Consider the following 24,125-nt stretch of genomic DNA (forward strand, 5'->3'; position numbering starts at 1 on the left):
AGGTGTAATGAATGAATATACAGGGCTGAGTGTGCCTTTGAACTGGCAGAAAGCAAAATAAGGCACTTCACCCCCGGCTATGATATGCATTGTAGACATACAAACTGTAAATTTGTGTTATGCAAAAGTGTTATACCGAGCAGGGAATTGGCAGAATAACATGCATGTATTAATTTTCAGATTTGAAAATGTGATATTGTGGTGATCAGTTGGTGCACTGGGTGAGTATAATCTTTCAAAATCTATATTATAAACTTCGTTTCCCAGGACCAAAATCCAGTTAAAACCAATTAGGGCAAAACCAATTGAAACCAGTTGGCCAACTGGTTTCAATAGGGAAATTGGAACAACTGGTTCCAATTGAAAACCAGTTGCCAATTGGTTCCAGTTAAAAACCAATTGAAAACCAGTTGCCAATTGGTTCCAGTTAAAACCAATTGGGCAACTGGAACCAGTTGGCAATTGTTGTCAATTGGTTCCAGTTGTTCCAATTTCCCTATTAAAACCAATTGAATCCAATTGGAGGCAACTGGTTTCAATTGGTTCCAGTTGAAACCAATTGGAGGCAACTGGTTTCAACTGGAACCAGTTGAAACCAATTGGTTTCCAACTGGATCCAATTGGAACTTCCAGTTGGAACGAACTTAATTAGTTACAAATTAATTAGCATTTGCAGTAACTATTTCTCATGCCAACACAGAAGCAGTGTTATATGTCTATTAATACCAATGTAAAGGGCATTGATAAAATACAGACTTTCATGTATATATATTTATATGGAAGATCTTCAAATATATGTACTTTTATTTGATGTAATTTGGTAACAGTTAGTGGTGTACTAATTATCCTTTAATCTGTTTTAATTATAATCTATAACATTTATGAACATGGTTTTCACTGCTAAGTATTCTAAATACTAATCTTTAAAAAGTGTGGTACTTGAAATTGTAAAGAATTAAATAGATACATTGTTAATGATGATTAATCTCATAAAACATTAATCTGTGCACACTGGCAAATAATATGCAAATTAACTGGTTTCAATTGGATCCAGTTGGGTAACTGGAAAATTTCCAATTGGAAACCAATTGGAAATAATTTCCAGTTACCCAACTGGTTCCAATTAGAATTCATTTCCAGTTACCCATCTTTCCAGTTAGAAGTCATCTCAGTTACCCAATTGGTACCAGTTAGGATTTCCAGTTACACAACTGAATGGTTCAAGTTAGGATTTCCAGTTACCCAACTGGTTCCAGTTAGAAATCATTTCCAGTTGGAAGTCATTTCCAGTTACCCAACTGGTTCCAGTTAGGATTTCCAGTTGCCCAACTGGTTCCAGTTAGAAATCATTTCCAATTGGAAGTCATTTCCAGTTACCCAACTGGTTCCAGTTAGGATTTCCAGTTGCCCAACTGGTTCCAGTTGGGATTTCCAGTTACTCAACTGGTTCCATGCAGTAAGAAATCATTTCCAATTGGAAGTCATTTCCAGTTACCCAACTGGTTCCAGTTAGGATTTCCAGTTGCCCAACTGGTTCCAGTTGGGATTTCCAGTTACTCAACTGGTTCCAGTTAGAAATCATTTCCAGTTGGAAGTCATTTCCAGTTACCCAACTGGTTCCAGTTAGGATTTCCAGTTGCCCAACTGGTTCCAGTTAGAAATCATTTCCAATTGGAAGTCATTTCCAGTTACCCAACTGGTTCCAGTTAGGATTTCCAGTTGCCCAACTGGTTCCAGTTGGGATTTCCAGTTACTCAACTGGTTCCAGTAAGAAATCATTTCCAATTGGAAGTCATTTCCAGTTACCCAACTGGTTCCAGTTAGGATTTCCAGTTGCCCAACTGGTTCCAGTTGGGATTTCCAGTTACTCAACTGGTTCCAGTTAGAAATCATTCCCAATTGGAAGTCATTTCCAGTTACCCAACTGGTTCCAGTTAGGATTTCCAGTTGCCCAACTGGTTTCAATTGGTTTCAACTGGAAATTGTTAAATTCCAGTTAAAACCAATTGAAACCAGTTGAAACCAATTGAAACCAATTGAAACCAGTTGGAAATCCAACTGGTTTCAATTGGATTTTGGTCCTGGGTTAGCTCACACTTATTATTTAAACTGCAGTGTGTACGTTTCGTGTGGGTAATAATCTCGACAGATTTCATATATAGGTCGACACGGAATGGGGAAGCTGAATTAGATGAATAAGTAAATTAGCTGACTTTATAGTTGAGTCATTAAAGGGGAAGTTCACCCTGACAAGAAGTTTAATGTAGATATAGCAGAAAAAATAATAGAAGTAATTGCCGAAGGTTTGAAGTTATCAGAATATTAACCATTTGATTTGTGACGTCATATGCGAGCAGCTTTCCTACATATCGTATGGTTAAAAAAATCAATGAAATTTCTTTTTCTCAGAAATTTGAAAATGGTTATTTACTGTACCTTCAGTATATCAATAGACAAATCATTTCACATCCGTTCCTAAAAAGAAAACAAAAATAAGTCATCACAAACCATTAAAATAGATTTTTTTGCATTTGATATTACATAACGTATGGGGCAGCTGTCGATCGTTTTATGACGTCACAAATCCAAAAATTAAAATTCTAATAACTTTCTTAATCTATAATGGATTTTCCTCAAACCTTCACCAATATTTTTCTTCTTTTTTTACATTTTTGTCATGGCGGACTTCCCCTTTAATACGGGAAGTTGATATTCTATTTTTGGAACTGATGTGATGTTTTCTTATCATCTACTTTATATCGGCCCACGTAAGTTTATTCCGAAATTTACTGATGCGATACTGGAACGGATGATTGATTGACCAGTTTCGTAATATATATATATATATATATATATAATACTAAATAGGTTCATTATTGCGGACTGAAATAATCGCTATTTATAGAGGGTATTCATTTGTCTCGCAATCTACTATGGTCAACAAGGAAATTCGTGATCACTCTCGCAAAAAGTGTTCACTAGCCTATATATATGATTTAAAATAATATTCATTATTCAAGTCTTTTATGACGTGTATAGATGATCATGACCTGATGACGACGTCACTCGCAGTCACAATCAGATTCATGAAATATGATTAAAATAACAGGAACAATATCGATTAGTTGACACGTTTATACCATTACAACAGAAGATCTAAAACATTCAACAGGTATAATAAAGACTGTGTTTTACGGCATGTAACTACAATATCTGAACCCGTGTTTTTGTTTTATTTTTTTCATTTATTTATTTATCTATTTATTTATTTATTTTATCATTATCATATTTTTGGGAGGGGGGGGGCTCCTCACACTGTTTTCCAGGTACACCACTTAAGGAAAAGCCAATAAGCTTTTGAGGGAAATCTGGCATGGGATAATATCATTATTTCCAGAGCTTACTTTGACAGACAACAATCAGAATTACACATCTACTCAAAGAATAGACCTTTACAAAATAACTATAAATGTGTAAATGGCCGTACCCAGCGGGTGCAGGGGCAGTTGCCTCCCCCCCCCCCCCGAAATTTTGAAAACTTACACTTTTTACTGAAATTTTTCACAAAATTCACCAAAAGTATGCACGAAATCCTTCAATTTCACTTTATAAAATGGAAAGCGGCCCAATTAATGACAAGCTTAGTCGCTTTGCTCCATCGCTTTTGAGTTTTTTTTGTTGTTGCTGTTGAAAAGTTTATGCGTCCTGCCCCACCCCAGCATAGAAATTTCTGCGTACGTCCATGCATGTGTAAACCTACATACTGAGATTATCATCTTGATTCTAAAGCCAAACAGGTCTACACAATCATTAATTTATTTGAAAATAATAAGGCAATTGAATGCATTATAAGTAACGTATACATGTAGGATGTATGTTGACCCCCACCCCCCCCCCCCCCCCACCTTTAAAAAGAGAGCAGATATCGTTCCTGTTCCACTAAAAACGTGAGAAATTTACGTCCTGGCTTATTTCCCTCTTATATTTATGACTGCCAAAAATATTGTCCAAATTTGAGATATCAATCACTGCCACAGTGATTGATATCTCAAATTTGGACAATAAATCGGGATGCAATATTCTTTATTGTTTGAAATCATTTCACTTTTTGGCTCAGTGAAGACATGACGGCTTGTATATAGCCGTCGGAAGCAGAGTGACGAATGTCGATAGATAGGTACAGACAAGTAACGTTGTTCTGTGAATTTCTTTCTATCCAAATAAATTATTTATTTAGTTCTACAATTTCTTGGACTTAAATAATTCTCCCCCTTTCCAGTCCTATTTTCTCCCAATTATATTGCCTGAAAAATGATGATATCCCAAAGCAATAATAAGCTTTGATCGTTTGCAATATTCCCCCGTTGGCTTTCGCTCATCGTTGTTTTCCCCTCTGTTTGAGAGATAATACCAGAGGGAAAATAAACTTTCATCAGTCGATCAAATATCCAATCAATATGAATAAATAATGATGGCAATGGGGTCCGGACGCTGCATTCATTTTGTATCAGAGTTTCTAGAGGAAAAGTGTGAATATAGGACACTTCTATTATCAGAACTAAATTGTGCAGTCTTTTCACTTCCGTCGCTTCGTAAATTTTTGGATATTTGTCTAATTTCCTTCACAAGATTCTCCGCTAGACCAGATTTCTGCACTCAATTTTCAAACCATTCAGAATGACTGGATTTACAAAGAGAAGCTTCTCTATTTTTTTATTTATCTAAAATAACTGAATTCTATCGGCGCAATCATCTCATTAAGATGCTCAACTTTGGTTATTTTATCATCAGGATATTCAAATAATCTAAAATTATAACCAAAATACTAGTCAGCAAACCATTGACCCTATCTGTCAACAACTCTGTGTAATACAAAAACAGTTATTACATGTACAACCGGTCTTACAATCTCAACAGATCGAGAGTGACTACGGAGTGATGCGCCCTATCAGAGGGACGGAAGAGAGGCAAAAGATGGGGAAAATGTAACAGTGAAACGTTTTCAGAGCATGTACTGGCGGATTTCAAATCATGGAGATTTACCGAGTATGATTGGTGTCCAGGCATCGAGAACCATGTCTAAGCCAGCTTCATCGACGTCGGCTGTCCTCATAACTTTCTCCTTATTCTTGATTGGTTATATTCATTGTTTCCCGGTAAGTATATAAAGGGCAAATGGATTGTAGTGTCTTGTCCTCTCTCTTGTCTGTCGTCTTCTTTCTGGTCTTCTACTGTCGGGTATGACGATAATAATGATGATGGCGATGGTGATGATGGTGACGGATGATGATGATGATGATGATAACGTTGATGATACAATGGTGTTGATACTGATAATATTGTAAGATGGACACAGAATAAGATAATGATGATATACTGAGCTGTCGTTTTTTGTTGTTGCTGGTTGATGATGACGATTGTGCGACAATGCTGACGAAAATTATATGGAAAATCTCTAATTCGAACCTCTATCTTATTTAGCATGTTCTGTCGATGAAAAGGGGACAATCCAACTCTATGAAAAACAAAGCCAAATACAAGATACCTCCTCCTATTACGGGTAACGTATTTCAATTCAATTCAATTCAATTCATTCATTTTTGTGTATTTAGTCCCCACCAAAAAAATAAAATAAATAAAATAAAATAAAACAAAATAAAATAACATATAATAGAATTGAATTAAATTAAATTAAAATAAAATAAAATACAATAAATTTAAATAAAATAAATTAAAATAAAATGAAATGAAATAAAATAAAATAAAATAAAACAAAATAAAATAAAATAAATAAATAAAAAAATAAAAAAAAGCAAATTCCCAAGATGCATCTTGTCATATTTCCGGACCATTCCTATTTCCTTTTAACCAAAACCTTCGCCTTCCTAAAGGAGCCTGACCTTTGTAATCGAAATATAATGCTGTAATAAAGTAGACTTTTGAAAATGGCAAAGAATAAGAAAATTTGAAAGAAAATAAGAAAATTTGTGTTGAAAAATAAGATCACTGTAAGTTGCCACTTAAAATGGATTTAAAATCTAATTCAGATTTATTGATCCCCAACATGAAAAAGTGCAGAGAGATGATTTTACGAACAATATAGTCACTATTAAAACTTAAGTTATATAGGGTGGTAGTGTTTTCGTTCCAAATTCTAATTCATTCCATGTATTCTCTTGATGTTTTGATTGCCCTGAAGGTGAGATTATAGCGCCTCGCGTGGTCGAACTAATGCTGGTCCTACATCACGATCTATCCCGTTACCATGGAGACGACACGATAAACTACATCACACATATTTCAAATCAGGTTAGTTAGAAAGATCACACTGATATGCAAACATCAGCAGTCTTCCTGAAGTCATTAAAAAAAGATTTAATGTATGAAACACCTAAACACTTATTTTCAATTCTTTTTAATTTTATTTCATAATTCTTGAATAGTGCCTTAAGTTTTTCATATTACTATCATTATTTTGTTATTATTAGTAGTATTATCATTTTTATTATTATTATTATTAGTAGTAGTAGTAGTAGTAGTAGTAGTAGTAGTAGTATCATCAAGCCGCCCCCTCCAGACACTCTGAGACGATAAAATTGTATATAGTTTTTGTTCAGTGATTATTATCAACTTCACATGTTGACGGGTGTCATGTTTTCACACTATTTATCTAGAATAGATATGCACTTAACCTAATACAGTTCTATTTCCTATAAGGCATCGCGAATAGTCATAATTCAGTTTGGCCATTGACCAGGTATTTCATCTTCCCATATGATTGAACATTTGAACTAGACTAATTATGCACTATCTCGTCTGGTAGTAAAGCAATGTTGTTTTCATGGTAACAAGAATAACCACAACGGGATAGGGGAGAGTGGGGTAAATAAGGCCATCTTTTTCTATAATTCCAATAATATATTTTTAATGTAAAGCAGTAGAAACATGATTAGATGTCTATTACAAGATCTATAGTAGACCAACATTATCCATGAAAAATCAGCCTAATTTGCATATTAACGAACCATAAATATATTTGTCGGGTGGCCTTATTCGCCCCACAGAAATGGGGCAAATGAGGCCGCCTGATAAAAACCTATTTTATGTTGCTGTATTTGAAGTAAAAAATAGTTCAGTTGGTTTGATGTCATCACTAAACACTTACTAGTAACAATCATAATATTAAAATTTAGTTATTTACCAAAACTCCCCCATGTTAGGATCTATTTATTAATCCTATCCAATATTGTGGAAAAAAGGGTTCTCGGATTGTGTTCTCTACTGTCACAATTGTGTATCTACGTGTTTTGTTGGTAGTAGACACATTATAATGATTAAGTGTGGTGATGTCTCCACTGAATTTTAAAGTTTTAACAGATATAACCATGGAGTTTTAATTATGTACTAATCCGGGTGGCCTCTTTTGCCCCATCGGACATGTTGAGTTTATAGGCATCCAGTCAGAAAAAAGAGGGAAAACGGTGAAATTTACTTCAGTTCTGACATGCACAATAATATCTTACACAAGTAAACTAAGATAAAAGTTAATACACATTACTGGGTAAATAAACAAACAAATGAATTAATAGATAGATAGATAGATAGATAGATAGATAGATAGATAGATAGATAGATAGATAGATAGATGGATGGATGGATGGATGGATGGATGGATGGATGGATGGATGGATGGATGGATGGATGGATGGATGGATGGATGAATAAATAAAATAAGGGAAGTGCATAATGTGGTATGTTTGCTTCCAAAGAGAACCTCTGATTAATATAAGTAAAGTAAAAATGTATCTATTGTGATTACTAAACAATCAATTAAAATTAGCAGGGTACTAATTACGGGCGAGACACAGACCCTCGGACTTGAGCGTTTTGTTTCATAATTCGAATAATGAATTGTTAAATAAATTGACTTTAAACATGTGATATTTGCAAAGAGGTTAAAACAATAACTTCTGCTGATCTCTCCCTTGTATGCTCTCATGTAGGCAGCTGATCTATGGAATGACGTAACAAGACTTGGTGTGAAAATTGAAATTAGGATTACAAAGACTATCCTACTTAAGGATGAGAAGGTAATTCTTTTTTCTCCTTCTTCTTCTTCTTCTTCTTAATGTTCTTGTTCTTCTTTTTCATTTTGTTGATAATGTCATTTAACAGGGTTTTTTTTAAATATATTTTTAAGTTTGTTCACACTCCGTCTGTCCATATCTAGAACTGAATGCCGCAGTTTATTAAAATAGTTTTTTAATCAAGTACTGGTAAATAAATCAAATAAAAAATACAAACATATATTTTCGTCGTAAAACACCTATCAACAAATTTAAACAAGAACAACATGATTTAAAAATAGTCCATTGCCTTTTTTTTGGGGGGGGGGTTGACATACTCAACAAAAGATGAGTGTGTCGACTAGGAAAGGCAACGGACATGGTCACCCCACCCCACCATACAGTCACTTTTGTCATTAAGATAAAGTGCCAGTCTCCTCTCCTTCAAGTCGGTCATTTTCACATGTAGGCTATATCATTCATATCATGTTACATTCATTCACTGTCCTTTATGCTTTTCACCTAAAATTGCATGAGCTTTTTACGTTTTTACTGTTTTTTACTACGTCATTTCTTGTAGCAATACAATCTTGTAAACATGAATTTTCCATCTGCGACTGTTCGTTTTCATGCGAGACAGGTGTAGGATAGTTATTTTGTCATTTTCCTTTTCTGTTTATTTCCTTTTTTACCCCGAACTTGACTTATAATTTTACACCTTACACAGTTAAATAAACATGTTTGATAATCAATAAAGACCATTTTTAAATATAATTGAATTGACAGGAATCGTTATTACCCATCGAAGCCGATGCAAATCATCTTCTCAGAAAGTTTTGCAAGGATTGGCAGAATGATAGGAGGTACCGATATGGAGAGGAGTTTGATGCTCTGATTCTTATCACAAGGTATGACTAGAAAAAAAAAACTTAACTCACCTGGGGCCCGTTGCAGAAAGAGTTGCAATCAATCGCAACTCTAAAAATCATGCGTAACTTGATTTTCAACCAATCAACAGCGCGCATTTGGGACTTCCGATTGATTTTTTGACTTGCGTTTAAATGCAACTCTTTCTGCAACGGGCCCCAGGTGGGTGTTTCATAAAGCTGTTCGTAAGTTAAGAGCGACTTTAAGAACGACTGGTGATCCTTTCTAGTGGCAAATGGTATTCATTGGCGATGGTTTAGCGCGTATGAAAGGTTCACCAGTCGCTCGTAACTTACGAAAAGCTTAATGAAACGACCCCCAGGGCCAAATACTGATAAGATAATGGTAAAGCATGCATGAATTAAAGTACCACCGTAATTCCCTTTTCATTCCCTTCATTTCAATTCATTTCATTATTGATTCAACCATTTGTAAAAGCATTCAAAATTACATCGATATTCAAATGTAAAGTATAACAAAATTATTCTAAGGACCCCCAAAGAAGAATGATTAGAACTCATTACAAATCGACTGTGTGAATCAAGTTATTAATACTTACATTTCTGATACTTGACCGTAATAATAATTTTGAAACACTAGGTATGTCGGGTTCATATGGAAGAATAGGGGCAATTTATATAAACCACCATTTCTGACGCCCCCCCCCCCCCGTGCTGATCAGGGTAACTAACAATTAAAGATATTATGTTAATGGTATGATTATTTCAATTAACAGTATGTATGTCAATAAAAAAAAATATATATATATTTCTAATTTGCATGCTATGAGGAATCTTACCTTTGGCATGGATGAAATTTATCGTGAAATTTAAAATCGCCTACAAAACCAATAATATTTTTCAACCTGCTTTCAGAGAAGACCTTCATGTCGATAATAACTATAATGCCACGGGGCTAGCCTACATACATGGGGCTTGTGAAACGGGCTACCAGTGCGCTGTCATCGAAGACACTAGCCCCATGGGCACAACAATAACAATATCCCATGAACTAGGACACTTGTAAGTATTTCTTCTTCTTTAACATAGGGCTCTAATAATTCTTGTTTTTCAAATTTCACTTTACATTTACATTTCCCTCGACTTATCAATTCCTTCCTAAATATATTTATATATCACTATATTAATACATGATTTTAATATTTCATGATGGAACTTGCATTCGAGCCTATGTTTGTTCTATAAACTAATCTTGGGCCTTTTTATCTGCATCTATCGAATAAGCAGGGGCGGCAGAACCGAGGGGCAGGGGGCACTTCCCCCCCCCCCCCCCAAAAAAAAAAAAAAAAAAAAAAAAAAATTCCCAGTAGGAAAAAATGCCCTTTTTTTCAAAATGGAAAGTGCCCATTTATCAAAATGATATGTGCCATTTTTCAAAATAAAATAACTTTTTTGAAGTAAAACAATACATTTTAGGTTAGAAAATCACAAAATATTGGCTCGCGCTCGCATCTATTATTATTGTTTAGTAAGGTACTCATTCTGTTCTTGGTTACAAAAAGTGCTAAAATATCCACTTTTCAGGTTGGAATATTACAAATTTTCAGCTCGCGCTTTGCGCTCGCATTATTCGATTGGCAAGATGTATATCCTATTCATCAGTCACTAAATGCAGTCTTTTCCAGCTTCCTTTTCTGGTCAGTATATTAAAAACTTAAGCTCACTCGCGTCAATTCTTTAGTTCGATAACACATCTTTTTCATAAAAACTGCCCGGAATGTTTAATTTTCAGGTCTTTTTAATACATAAAATGTCCAAAAGTTTTAGCTCGTGATTCGCGCTCGCAGCATCTCACAGGGATGTCCTTTTAACAGTAATTGGCGCGATAATTGACCAAAAAGCGAGTTTTACAACTACAGATTTTAAAATATTTCTAAACCGCTTCGCTTGCGGAAAAACAAAGCCTAAATATATACATTTTATCAATCAGATATCACTTCAAAAAGGCTTTGATCAACTTAATTACTACAAAACACACAACTACTTCACGCAGTTGATAATCTCATGGTGAAAATATCTGTTTATGTCAAAATGCCCATTTTGACATATAAGTGCACTTTTTTTGCTTTGCCCCCAAAACGAAAATACGTTCCGCCGCCCCTGCGTATAAGCTATGAAATTACAGATTGTTATGTACAGATCGTTCTGTATTAATTGCTTAATGTTCGGGTCTAGATTCAAATTGTCTTAGTAAGCTTCTTTACCAGTACACGAGCCATATGACTGCTGAAGTATAATAAAGTATGATTTTGTTTCCTTCGAATTAGCCATATTTATTTCATATTTCAATTGAAAATACAAAACATGTCGTCTGCATTTATACTGTAGAATGGATAATTAACTTCTTCCCATGATGGCCCATGAATACGTTTGCCAGAATGAATGGGGGCTAGAGGAGAACCCATAGAACCAACCATCGATCATGCATATTCTGGCAATCCTATTCTTAGAGATTAACAGAATTTGAAGGACCCAATGGTCCATAATTATGGAAGCGTCGTGGTGTAGCGGTTCTGACTCTTGCCTTGTAATCAGAGGGTCGTGTGTTCGAATCCCACCATGGCCTAGCGTCCTTTGGCAAGGCGTTAATCCACACTTTAATTGCCACTCTCCACCCAGGTGTTAAATGGGTACCCGGTAGGATGTGAAAGCCTATATGTAGTATGCCTAGCAATTGAGTCTTGGAACTCTGTTGTTTTGGGCTTTATTTATTTTATTTTTTTTGCAGACTTGGTATGTATCATGATGGTGAGTTTAATGGATGTATAGATCGGATGAACATAATGAGTGGTTACACTGTAAGTGGAGCCCAGTCGGTCACATGGTCTACCTGCAGTACCAAGTCCCTCTTGGAATATCTCAAGTAAGATGAAAAGAGAAAATTGTTGTAGTTCCGTATACTGAATTCAGGATTTATTTATAAGTTGTGATTTAACTATGGATAGCCAATTGCAACGCACATCTCGAGAAACATTACAGGTTCAATTCATCAGCTCATTTGTCACCCAGATCGTTCATAACTGTCTGGGAATGAAAAATGAATCAGTCTCTTTGCTATGATAGCAGGATGAAAAGAGCACAATCAACATAAGAAAGATAAAATTTCGACCATTTTTTGACATTCAGATTTTTTTTTTAGATATAAAGTTGTAGACAGGCCCTGAAGAACAACATCAGCATACCTGGAATGGATTTGCAAAGTCGTTTCCTTTTTTTTAATAAGCGTAAACTTTTTTGCAACAAGTAATGCAAAATTTGACCAAAAAACTAGTGATACGAGACTCTCCTATAAGTGTCAAAAAGCATTGCTCCTTAGCTGACAGTATAAATGTCAAAATATATCAAGATACTATTTTACCCTCATGAATTATGCATAATTATTGGTTTGTAACACCTGTATTATAACTGTAATAGTAAATGTCTGAAAGATATGTGTTTTTTATGGGTTTGTAGGTCTTTTTATCAATATCATTTTCAAAACTCAAATTTTAGATTGCCACGATCTCGATGTTTGCAGAACCGAACTGCCAAGAGTTCTTATCAGTTGACCACTTCTACTTTCCCAGGCCAGTACTATGATATAGATCATCAGTGCCAGATCGCACTGAGAAGGGGTGCTGTAGCTTGCCCGACGGGAAAGAGAGAGGTAGGCTATCTGTTCCGGCAGATGTTCTAGAAATCTTGAAATATGAAATTTCCATCCGACATAAGTTTTTATCTTGCATATCTAAAGATGATATGCAACTGGGGGTATTTCATGAAAGTTGTCACCACTGAGCCACTGACTAAATTGTCAGTGCTGACAATTCAGTGAAATCCTTGGTGGTGATTGGCTGAGAGGCACTGGCCTATGTTACTATGGTAACTGTCAGAGAACGACAACTTTCATCAAACGGTCCCCAGAGAAGTGAAATATACATTCTGCTCGATGATTCTTGTTCATAAACAAAACTCTTATAACATTTCATATCACTTAATTCTATAATTGATGGGTCAAATTTAATGTTTTTCCACATGCAATTATTAATTCAAATTTACTTTTTTTACATTTAATCATGGCTTGCCCAGAATCTTTGCCAGCATTTGAAATGTTTACAGCCGTCAAAGATGAGATGTGTCAAGACTAACCGGCCTCCGCTTGACGGGACACCATGTGCAATAAACAAGGTAAGTACGTCTTATTGATGTCTTATGGTAACCTAACACAGAATCTAACCACAATTGTGATTCAGATGCTGTTATTTGATAAGGAAGTATACCCTGTTGGGCGATTCCATACGTGTCGTACGGGACATTTCGACAACAGTATCTAGTCTCTTAGCTGATTGCTTGAGCAATAACAATTTATGTTTTGTCAATAATAAAGCTATAGTGGATAGTCATGTGAAAAACTGATTACCAACAAAAAATGTTTGATTATGGGTGAATTACAGGTGAAAATGTTGTCGTACGGGACTGAGAAATGTCCCGTACGACACGCAGCATTTTCACCTCTAATTCACCCATGGACAACATATTTTTGTTGGTTGTCATCTTTTTACTATGACTACCCAGTAGTACTTTATTATTACCAAAAAATACATTGAAGTTCCTTGTTTATTTGGACAGTAGGTTGAAAAATGTTGTGAAAATTGCTGATTTTTCTAGCATGGAATCACCCAGTTGTTGTGTGTCCGGACACAAATAGCCATTTGGAAAAGTTAACAATAAAAGTTCCATCAATTTTTAGTATAAACTGTTGTGCAATATTATAGTGAACAAAACTGAAGAAGATTGCAACCATTGAATTCATATTTTTTGTGTAATCCAAAGCCAAAAAGAAGTGTTTGGACACCCCAACCCTCCATCCTTATTGTATCCACTGTTAACAATGATCCCCATATCGATATTAAAAAAGAAATGAAGAAAGGCCCTCTCCCACTTTTGTTTCTGTTATAACTCTCTCCACCTACCCTCTCTCTCTCTCCCTATCCATCTCATTTATCTTCCTCTATCTTCATCTTGCATTGTATTATGGTCAGTATTCATAACTGTGTGTTTTCATAACAGCATCAGTGAAAAAAGCTATCCTGACAGAAATGAAAAACACACAAAACTGTATTTATAAAAAGCAGTACATTTAATACAACTGCTCCTTCATAATCATTAGTTTCCATAGATTTCGATCAATATGGATCAATCACAGTCAGTCACAGAACAAAACCGATTCCAAACCTGACCGATGGTATGTCATTGGAAATAAGGTAATAGTTATGGCTTTGCCGTTGTGACAAGGTAGAGGAGATATATCCACTCTGCTAAGTTTAGTCTATGATATTTAGCATGCTATGATTATTGGACATTTATAGTGAAAGCATTTTAATTTTCTTCATTTTTGCTGACAGTGGTGCTATCGGGGACAATGCACAGATAAACAACTTCGGCAGAAGAGGCAGGGAACAAAGCTAATTGCTATGGAAACGACCACACCCATGATCGGAGACACGCCTTCAATGAAATCAACAGTGGCAACAATGTTGGCTACGAAGACCAGGAATCGGCCGAAACAACATTTATAGAACTTAAAATTGTCATGATTGTTTCATCAATTAAACTATGTTTCATTGTATTAAAAGCATAAAGCAATGCTAAATTGCCACTGTTAATTCCAACTTTGTCTACTTGCCATCTGGCCTCATCCCACATGGTCTAAAGCCCAGCGCATACTATGCAACGCGATTGCACCAAAATCACATAGTGAGCGCCAACCTACAATGCGATGCAACTGCGACAAGCTTTGTTGCAGTAGGATCGCAGACCAAATCTCAGGCATAGACATGTCAAATCTTTCTGCGATTTTTGCCAATTTTTCAGTCACTCAGATTTGTCCTAGACAATATCATGGCCAATTTGTTGCACTTGCGCTGCATAGACAACATACGCGCAAATGAAGAGGCGCCATGAGATGCAGCACGCTGCAGAGCTGTTGCTGTGTGTACTACGCAAGCCTGCAATGCGATTGCAATGATATGCGATTGGCAACTTTGTTCCAAACGGATCTTAGTTCAATCGCATTGCATAGTGTATGCTGGGCTTAAAAATCGTTATCTACTTTGTCTATAAACACCGCTTGTAGACTACATGGTCAATGGGTTGAATGCTGCATTGCACACACACCGAATACAAATCATCATTTGATATCAAGGATTGCAAAGATAAAGATGGCTAGAGAAGAAGAATCTTGAGAGGACAGGACCTCCCACTGAAGGGAACTATGGGTGATTTCAAGTTTTGTGTTGGACAATTTTTTTTATCACTACAGCTCCAAATATAGATGTAAGTTGTTGTAATGATTTAAAAATTTTGTACAGAATCCAATAAAATGACTATCCAAGTGTCTGTTTTCATAAATAAAAAAATATGAGCCAAAGGATTCTGGAAGATATTGTGTAATTGCTGAGAAATTAGCAAAACAAGAATTGGATTTGAGTCAAATGTTGACTATTTTTCCAAGCAATAATAATACACTGGCCCACATGTGCTTATCTGTGTTGCCGATCTTATCATTTTTATGCTTAGATTTCATGATTTCACAAAGTTCAGTCTACGTAAATGCACCAGATTTAGATCTATGATGATGTAGTAGTAAATACCCTTCAGTAACCACAAGGATTGAATCATCTCTTAGCTCAGGTATTAGGTATAGGAGCTTGACAAGACACATCGAAATAATCCAATGGATTAGTTCAGTACTCACAGGAGGTAGGGCTTATATCAAGTATGGTTGGAACTACCCCTTATCGACCACCTAATTTTATAAGCATCGTATCTACAAAAATATATATCAGTTTTACCTAGTTTTGTCTCATTAGTGCAGAAAATTGAGCAGATCAGATTCTCATGTTTCGATTGGCAACTCCGATTCACTTCGCGTAAATATTGGCGAACAACGAATACGACGATTTTACATTTGCTCATTTGCACCCTCTTTTGAAACTGACCACCAGCGATACACTAAGTTAACGGCCGATTCTTGTCGCGGTGGCGAAATATTTTGACTCTTCCAAATCAGTTCTATGATGTCAACATGCTAAATGATCGTCTCACTACTTCCACTGCAACGATTCAACGATTGACGACGGATATTTGTTCCAAAGCCGTTTCCTATCGGATTTCTTGGTGTGAACAACTGTTTTTCGGCAGGGTTCGGGTCTAGTCAAAACAATTTTGATAAATTCTACTAAATTTTTACCTTTTCCCCCTTTTTTTTCTCTCGTAAAATTTATTCTTACCGTTCCTGTGGACACTGCACCTACTCGCGTGTATCGTTTGTAATACGCAATAATTTTAATGCGCGCAAGGTGGTCGGTTTCAAACGAGGTGGTCGATATGTGGTGGTCTCACTATACCAAAATCACGATGTCAAAGATGCAATGTTACAGCACAGTATTGGTTCCAAATAAGAAGTCCTTATGCAATCATCAATTAGTGGGTTAGTGCCACAGGCTTCTCTCGATAAGAACTAGTTTCCATGGCGATGAAGTAATATGAGATGTTTTCAACACTTATAAAAGGCCTGTACTGAAATAGTGATGACATCATGGATTGCTTGTGTTTCTTGATCAAGTTCTTAGTTCTTAAATCTGTCCAGTGCTGACTTGAACTGAGGTCTGTCTTGGGTCTTCACTGCCTTCTCCACAACTGAGGAAGCTTCTTGAACCTTGCTCTATGTAGTGGATGAATAGAGAGATATGCGCAAGAAAGGAGGAAGAAAGAGGGGGATGGGGGTGAAGGAGAAAGGAGAAGAGACATAGGGAGTGAGAAAGATTGAGAAAAAGAGAAGAGAGAAAAAATAAATACGAATGAGGCAAGTGGGAGAGAAAGAAAAATTCATTTGATGTGGAAGAGGTTCATCGTGGTGAAGGATTGAGTAGAAGAAGTAATGAGTTGTCTTAAGAAGTATCAAACGTAGTTGGAGAGCGACATTTTATATGCAAGCTGCTAGACTTCGTCAGGTAATTAGCATATATAATCCATGCACAGCAGCGTCTTTGCTCATTGCCTGACGAAGTCTAGCAGCTTGCAGACTAAACATCGCTCTCCAACTACGTTTGATACATCATGAGACAACTGGTTATTTCTTCTTAAAATTAATTTACCGATATATTTCTCATCCTAACAAGAACCAAAGCCAAAGCCTCGAATAAATTCTATTGATTCTATTCTATTCGTTTGAGTCACAAATTCCTAAACATGTATCATATTTGGCCAAGCATTAAAACCCAAACCAAAGATAAGTTACCATTTATCTAGCAAGAACACATTCACCCCCCACGCAGTACCAAAATGGTTAAATGCTATCTGCAAGTCACCCCTGGAAGACCCCAAGAAAATTCATTAGGGAGATTTCACACCCCCCCTCCCCCTCCACAAGACCACTCAAGAAAAAAAGTGGTCTTTATATAAAGCAAAAAGTCTTTCTGGAGAGGTTTTACATTATTCATTGGAAAATGCTATTGACAAGAAAAATATATGGTTAAAGGCCTGGTCCCACTGGCCGATGGACACAAAACATATTCATAACGGATACAGCGGACAATCAAAATTTTGGGGTGGCTCCATCCGCTCTAGACTATGGACAAAATGGGCAAACAATGAAATCAGTGGACGGATGCTCGATGGATATAGAGCGTATGAAACCCCTATGCAAAAAGTACACAACGGATACATAACGTTTTCCAATGGATGGCAAGATTCTTTTCCGTTTTACATCCTCTCTGCATCCGTAAGTGCAGCGGGACCAAGCCTTAATATAGACAGGTGGCCCTCCCATACAGTGGTGGTTATAGCTGTTTTTATTCCATCCATCTAATATGTTTGCCCATATTTGGGATTGTCTTGAAGTCATTTATCTGTGTTTTCTTGTTCACATAAAGTGTTGTAATACTCTCAAACTGTCACGGCTAATTGAGCTGTACATATATATACACAAAGTGAAGAAGAAAAAAAAAGAAAAAAATTGGGAATGAGATGCACAAATAGGTTGATCATTTCACAAAATCAGATTTTGTTTTTCTTACCCTGTTTTCTTCTTCTCGGACACCTTGTTTCCTCTTCTCTCTTCTCCCTGATTTGCTTCTTCCTTTTAATTTGTGACGAGGCTCAAACTTGGGTGGTGGTACCACACCCTACATGATCCAAAATAAAAAAGAATTAAAAAATTACAATACCTTCATTTATTCATTGCCTTCTTCCTTTGTTAATTTTTTTTCTTTCATTCATGAATTTTCCGAAAACTTTCAATTTTCGTTCTTGAATAGTTTCCTTCTTTATCACAAAATCAATTTCAGAGTGAACTCCTTTTTAATGGATGGAAAGCTTTAATAGACAGGAGAGTGTTTCGTGATAGGAATTGTTGGTAGTTAGTAAACTGACAAAATCTGTTCTATCTAACACTCAAAATAGTATCTTTGCTTTTTGGCCAATCAAAATCAAGGACGAAAAATGTTGATAAAATGCCCCCCCCCCCCCCCCCCCCCGATGATAAAAGTCCTCTAATATGTATTAGTATTTCAAAGTAATATAACAGGTATTAATAAGAAATGAAATAGTCCCAAACAGGCATCATGTATTTTGCACTGTTAAAGATATTGGATGGTATTCTGATAGCCATTAAAGGGGAAATTCACCCTGAAAAAAGTTTGTTGTCAAAATAGCACAAGAAAAAAAAAAAAGATTGGTGAAGGTTTGAGGAAAATCCATTAAAGATTAAAATAGTTCATAGAATTTTAAGTTTTGGATTTGTGACATCATAAACGAGCAGCTGCTACATATGTTATGTAATATAAATGCATATATTTCAATTTGTTTAATAGTTCGTGATGACTTATTTTGGTTTTCTTGTTAGGAACAGGTGTGAAATGATTTGTCTATTGATATACTGAAGGTAAACTAAAAACCATTTTCAATTCCCTGAGAAAATGAAATTTCATTGAGTTTTTTACCATACGATATGTAGAATAGCTGCTCACATATGACGTCACAAATCAAATAATCAACATTTAAATAACTTTTTTATTCTTTGATGGATTTTACTCAAACCTTTTGCAATATTTTTTATTTCATTTTTACAATAAACTTTTGCCAGGGTGAACTTATACCGTACAATTATAGAGTGCCAGATGTGAATACATTCATTTAAAAATAATTCTAACCCTTAACCCTGTGGCAAAAAGTTGTTCAAAAATTAATAGTGTCATGACATGGGAATAGAAAAATACAAAAATACAATGAATTTCACTGAATTAATTGGTACATTGATTGTCTTTGCCAATGATTAGAAGTATTATGAGACCAAACATTCCATAGATGTGTCATATAGAATTATAGTTTAGACTACGGTCAAACCTAGGATTAATTATCAGATTATTACATGAACCTTTTCCAAAGTTTCAAATACAGTCTTTACTAAGAAATAAAACAATCCCAAAATGCATATTGTATTTTGAGCTGTAACAGTATCGCAGAAATACTTACAAACATTTCCTTTCTCTCAGCTAGTCTCTGTTCCATGGTTGCCTTATCAATAGCACTGATCTGACTCGGATTTAATGTGATCATCTCTGGCTGAATCTAATTTTTTTTTAAATGGCAAAAAAAGGAGAGAAACAAATAGATATCATCATCGAGCTGTAAATTATATTAAAAGAAACATTGTTGAAAGTAGACAAATTAGAAATGCAAAATCTTAACGACCAATGGCCGGAGGTCCAGGGCGGGGGCTCAGACTAAGCCCCCGGCAGGGGTTCAGGGGCAGATTGATCCTCATGAGGGGGTCAACAAGGCATAGTAGGACCAGGTCAAGTCCCAACTACTCATATCCGGCCAGGTTCCAAACCCATAATGCAAAATTCTAAGCAGTGTAGTCTTGTCATATAGACCCATTTGAATAATCAGACACAAATTCACTATTCAATGTTGTAATACCTCAATAAACACTACGTTACCATGTAACAAAACAAGAACTTTTCCTCTCATTTCTTTCTATTGACAAATAAAATGATAGGGTCGTTTATTTCCTATATCAATAATCATCTTGAAAGGTATATTTTAAGACTAGATATCTATAACACATAGTTAAAGAGACACCATACACATTCTTTGTCAGTTTGTTCCCCCTTTGAAGATACATACATCTTCACATTTCATGAAACTTGGATATACGGATTGCCAAAGTCATGGTTTATTTATGAATCAATCCAAAAACTTCAAATTTCTATTGTTACTTCTTCTATTTCAATCTGAATTTAGTTAAATTGTCAATTATGTTTGCTATAATAACACAAATTCATATATCATGTGACATTGGCCTCAAAATGTAATGGGGCTGAGAAAATAAATACCTTTTCTAGGAGAGCCTTGATCTCGTATTCTCTTCTCTGTGTTTTATTCTGGTATGGGTTAGCTTCTAGTGCATCAAAGTTTGCCTCACCAGCACCTAGACAAATACAAAAATTTGTTACCAATATCGCAACTCATTCTCTCCTCTGCAATTGTATGGATTTAAATGATGATAATAATAATATAGGATTTACAGTGTATATAGTGCACATATCCACCTTGTTAGGTGCTCAAACCGCTCCTATATTACCCTGGCTAAGCTTGTCTTGCCGATTCCGGTGCTCACAGCTTTTTGAGGAATTTACTCTCTCCCGGTACCCATTTACCTCACCTGGGATGAGTATATGGACCTAGATCCACATACTTTCATTGTTATGATGTAATTTGAAAAACTTAACCTTCGGTTAAGATTTCAATGTTGAAGCCATCGCCATCGGAAAAGCGGCGCCTATAGTCTTGCTCTGCTATACAAGCGGGACAAAAACACTAAGTTCGATATGAAACTTTTTTTTTCAGTAATATGATCCACGACTATATAAAGCTAAATCACAAACCTGGAATAAGCAAGCTGGTGTAACCATGGAAATGAGAGACGCCAAGAACATCTTCATAAGGACAGAAACCCATATTGGTGATTGGATAACGAAGCTCGTGCATCATGTATGGTGCATCTTGAGTTCTGAGGCAACAATCCTTGTATACCTTGAGTACATGAAAGGAAATAAAATCAGTTGAAAAATAGTAAAAAAAGGAGATCTAGGGAGTATTTCATCAACCACTTTTGTTTGTCCGACAAGATGTCAGATCTGCCAACTTTAATTGATTGGCACTGGCTGAGAAGTGGCATTTCCTATGGTAACTGTTTGATAACCTACTTTATCAGACAAAATTTCCAACAAGTGTCCATTTATGAAATGCTCCCCATGGCCTTGTATTAAACAAAAACCTTTAGCAATTGTTTGTAGGGACGATTCTTGGGTACTGTATCAAAATCTTTTCCATGGATTTCAGCAAAAATCATCCAATACTCTAGGGGTATGTATGACTATTGAGTGCCATCCTGTCAAATCATTTTCTATGATAAATTAGCTCTTTACAAATCAGATGCAATTATTTCAGTAGCTTTTAACAGTTATTACCAACAAACTTCTTCATTAAATGCTCCTGTGTGCATATTTTCACAAAGCTTTAGCTCGCTGACAACTTGTCATTCACTGACAATATCTATAACAGTGCTCCCTAGGGAATCAAAACGGTTTATTTCCAATTGGTCTAATGCCAATTCGTCTAATTGCCATTTGGTCTACTATCATTTGGTCTATCATCAATTCATCCACTATCCATAGGGTCTAATTGCCATTTCGTCCACTCACCATTTCGTCTAATAACCAGTTGGTACCAATAGCCATTTAGTCCATAAACCATTTGGTCTAATTGAATAATTGTTAATTGGGTGAAATCAATCAAAAATAAAATGGGTTAGTCCAACTGGTTATTAGACAAAATGGCCATATATGAACTGGTGATTAGACAAAGTTATTATTGGACATAATGATTATTGGACCAAATGATTGTTAGAAAAATGTTGATGGACCGAATGGCATTAGACTAAATGAAGGTAGACCATGTGATGAGTGGACGAATTGGCAATTTACCATCAAAACCAATGATTTCACTGATAGTGTTAATGAATCACACCTTGTCCAGCAATAACAAGACTTGTGACCAAGTATCCATAAATATGTTCATAACAATATGATCATAACAATAATAATAATATTCCGCATTTATATGTATTTATGTATTTATATCTAAGCGCTTTACAGACATATTATTACCCCGGTCATCGGATCCTTGCATGCCCGCATACAATGTATGCACCTTCTCCACTCCCTGGGGAGCATTCCAACGAGAGTTCCAAGACTCAATTGCTAGGCATACTACATATAGGCTTTCACATCCTACCGGGTACCCATTTAACACCTGGGTGGAGAGTGGCAAAGTGTGGATTAACGCCTTGCCAAAGGACGCTAGGCCATGGTGGGATTCGAACACACGACCCTCTGATTAAAAGGCGAGAGTCAGAACCGCTACACCACGACGCTTCCACAATAACTGTCTGGTCTTGCATAGATTACCTTTTCAACCAATCATTTAAGTAAATCCATCCCATTTTTTAATACAATACTATGTGATAAGAGAGTTCTCTATCCTACATACCTCTACGACATTGTTACAAGCTGCAGCTAGAAGCCCCTTCTGACTGAAGCACACCTCACCCGCACCAAACGATACTTGGTATGCTTGCAGGGGTTTGTATGTCCGTAGATCAAAGATCTTCAGCTGCCTATCCATACCACCTGTTGCCATGTACCTGAGATATGATGACAATAAACCAGTCACTTCATGGACAATTTTGGTAAAATGACCTTTCATTTCTTTCGATATGATAGGCAGATTTCAAAGCAAGATATTACGTAAGCATGCTTTACATAGCAGGATGAAGAAATTGAATAGACCAGGTGACTAGAATAGCACATCAATGAACACTCTATGAAGGTATTTGTTGCATTTCTACTTTGAATGCATATTGTACCATGTTGTACAATGTACTTGGCAAAATGTGAAATACCAGTTGTTCGTGGGCGCATTGTTTTTTTGTGGATGTAAATGAAAAACACAATTCGAAAGAATATATGAATAATCATGACATCAAAGTTGGTGCTTATGTCATTAAATTTCAAACCACCATGTCTTTTTAGTGACCTTCCTCTGATCATGAGCAGAATCTTCTGATCATGCACAGAGTGGAACTACTAACTGGCTTATACATTGGAACTTTGATTATAGTAGATTTATTAATTTCACATTGGCATAAAAAAAGGCAGGATATATGCAAAGGTTAGAGGGTTTATTTTACTTCATGCAGGATCATGAATGGACACTTGTTGGACATTTTATCCGATAAAGTATGTTATCAAACAGTTACAATAGGAAATGCCACTTCTCAGCCAATGCCAATCAATTAAAGTTGGCAGATCTGACAACTTGTCGGACAAACATACCTAAAGGGATATGGAGACCATGCCTTTTCATCTATTGCTCCATGCATCTGGAACTCCCTCCCTTCTTCACTTCGTGAAATTGGCAAAATTGAACTCTTCAAATCGTCTCTCAAGACACACTTATTTCAGCAGATGTGTAATAATTAGCTTAATTGGATGGGCCTGCGCCTATGAATGTTTTTAACAGAAATATGGTGCAATATAAATGCTGTGGATCATCATCATCAACATTTTTTTCTTCTTCTTGCGGTTCATGCTGTAATCATAATTACAAACCTTTAGGTCAGACAGGAATCACCTGAGATGACTCAGTCAATGCTGATCCCTCAAAACATTTATCTGGAGAACGATATATATCATGACCTCTATTGACTTTTGAATTCGTGACCCCAAAACTAATCGGATGATCCTCACTGTTATAAATTATAAACATAATAATAATATAGGTATATTTACCCAGGGTAGCCATTTCAGTTCCAAAAACTGTTCTCCCAGCGGGCCCTGCTATTATTATATGAGTCAAGTTTGATATTTCAGATACATCTGTGACCTTTGACCTTGATACCCCCAAATATCAGATCATCTCTACTCCTATACGCACGATGGGATTAAGTTTAAAACCGATTTGTTAAACAATTCTTTATATATGGATGGACCGACCTAAAATA

General features: G+C 35.9%; 2 protein-coding genes across 3 annotated transcripts in view; one reads left to right on the forward strand and one right to left on the reverse strand.

Moving 5' to 3' along the window:
• On the forward strand, positions 1-16,579 carry LOC129277959 (A disintegrin and metalloproteinase with thrombospondin motifs 17-like). 2 transcript variants are annotated; one of them, XM_064110255.1, is made up of 11 exons: positions 1-221; positions 4,918-5,156; positions 5,482-5,560; positions 6,200-6,309; positions 8,004-8,090; positions 8,853-8,974; positions 9,869-10,015; positions 11,742-11,876; positions 12,506-12,659; positions 13,082-13,180; positions 14,398-16,579. In XM_064110255.1, the coding sequence occupies exons 2-11, from the start codon at positions 5,010-5,012 to the stop codon at positions 14,569-14,571; spliced, it is 1,254 nt and encodes a 417-aa protein (XP_063966325.1). In that variant the 5' UTR covers positions 1-221; positions 4,918-5,009; the 3' UTR covers positions 14,572-16,579. The 2 variants fall into 2 exon arrangements, with proteins under 2 accessions (XP_063966325.1, XP_063966326.1); XM_064110256.1 differs by lacking the exons at positions 5,482-5,560; positions 6,200-6,309 and having other exon boundaries at positions 28-221; positions 14,398-15,533.
• Positions 14,114-24,125, reverse strand: part of LOC129277958 (WD repeat-containing protein 46-like) — a 19,824-nt gene continuing 9,812 nt past the window's right edge. Inside the window, exons 9-14 of the mRNA XM_054914147.2 lie at positions 22,613-22,766; positions 20,947-21,094; positions 20,395-20,489; positions 19,529-19,624; positions 18,073-18,180; positions 14,114-16,718 (exon numbers count right to left, since the gene is read on the reverse strand). Of these exons, the coding sequence (XP_054770122.2) occupies positions 16,623-16,718; positions 18,073-18,180; positions 19,529-19,624; positions 20,395-20,489; positions 20,947-21,094; positions 22,613-22,766 (697 nt within the window). The 3' untranslated portion in view covers positions 14,114-16,622. The remainder of the gene's footprint in view (positions 16,719-18,072; positions 18,181-19,528; positions 19,625-20,394; positions 20,490-20,946; positions 21,095-22,612; positions 22,767-24,125) is intronic.

This window comes from Lytechinus pictus, chromosome 15 (assembly GCF_037042905.1).
Source record: "Lytechinus pictus isolate F3 Inbred chromosome 15, Lp3.0, whole genome shotgun sequence".
Lineage (NCBI taxonomy): Eukaryota > Metazoa > Echinodermata > Echinoidea > Temnopleuroida > Toxopneustidae > Lytechinus > Lytechinus pictus.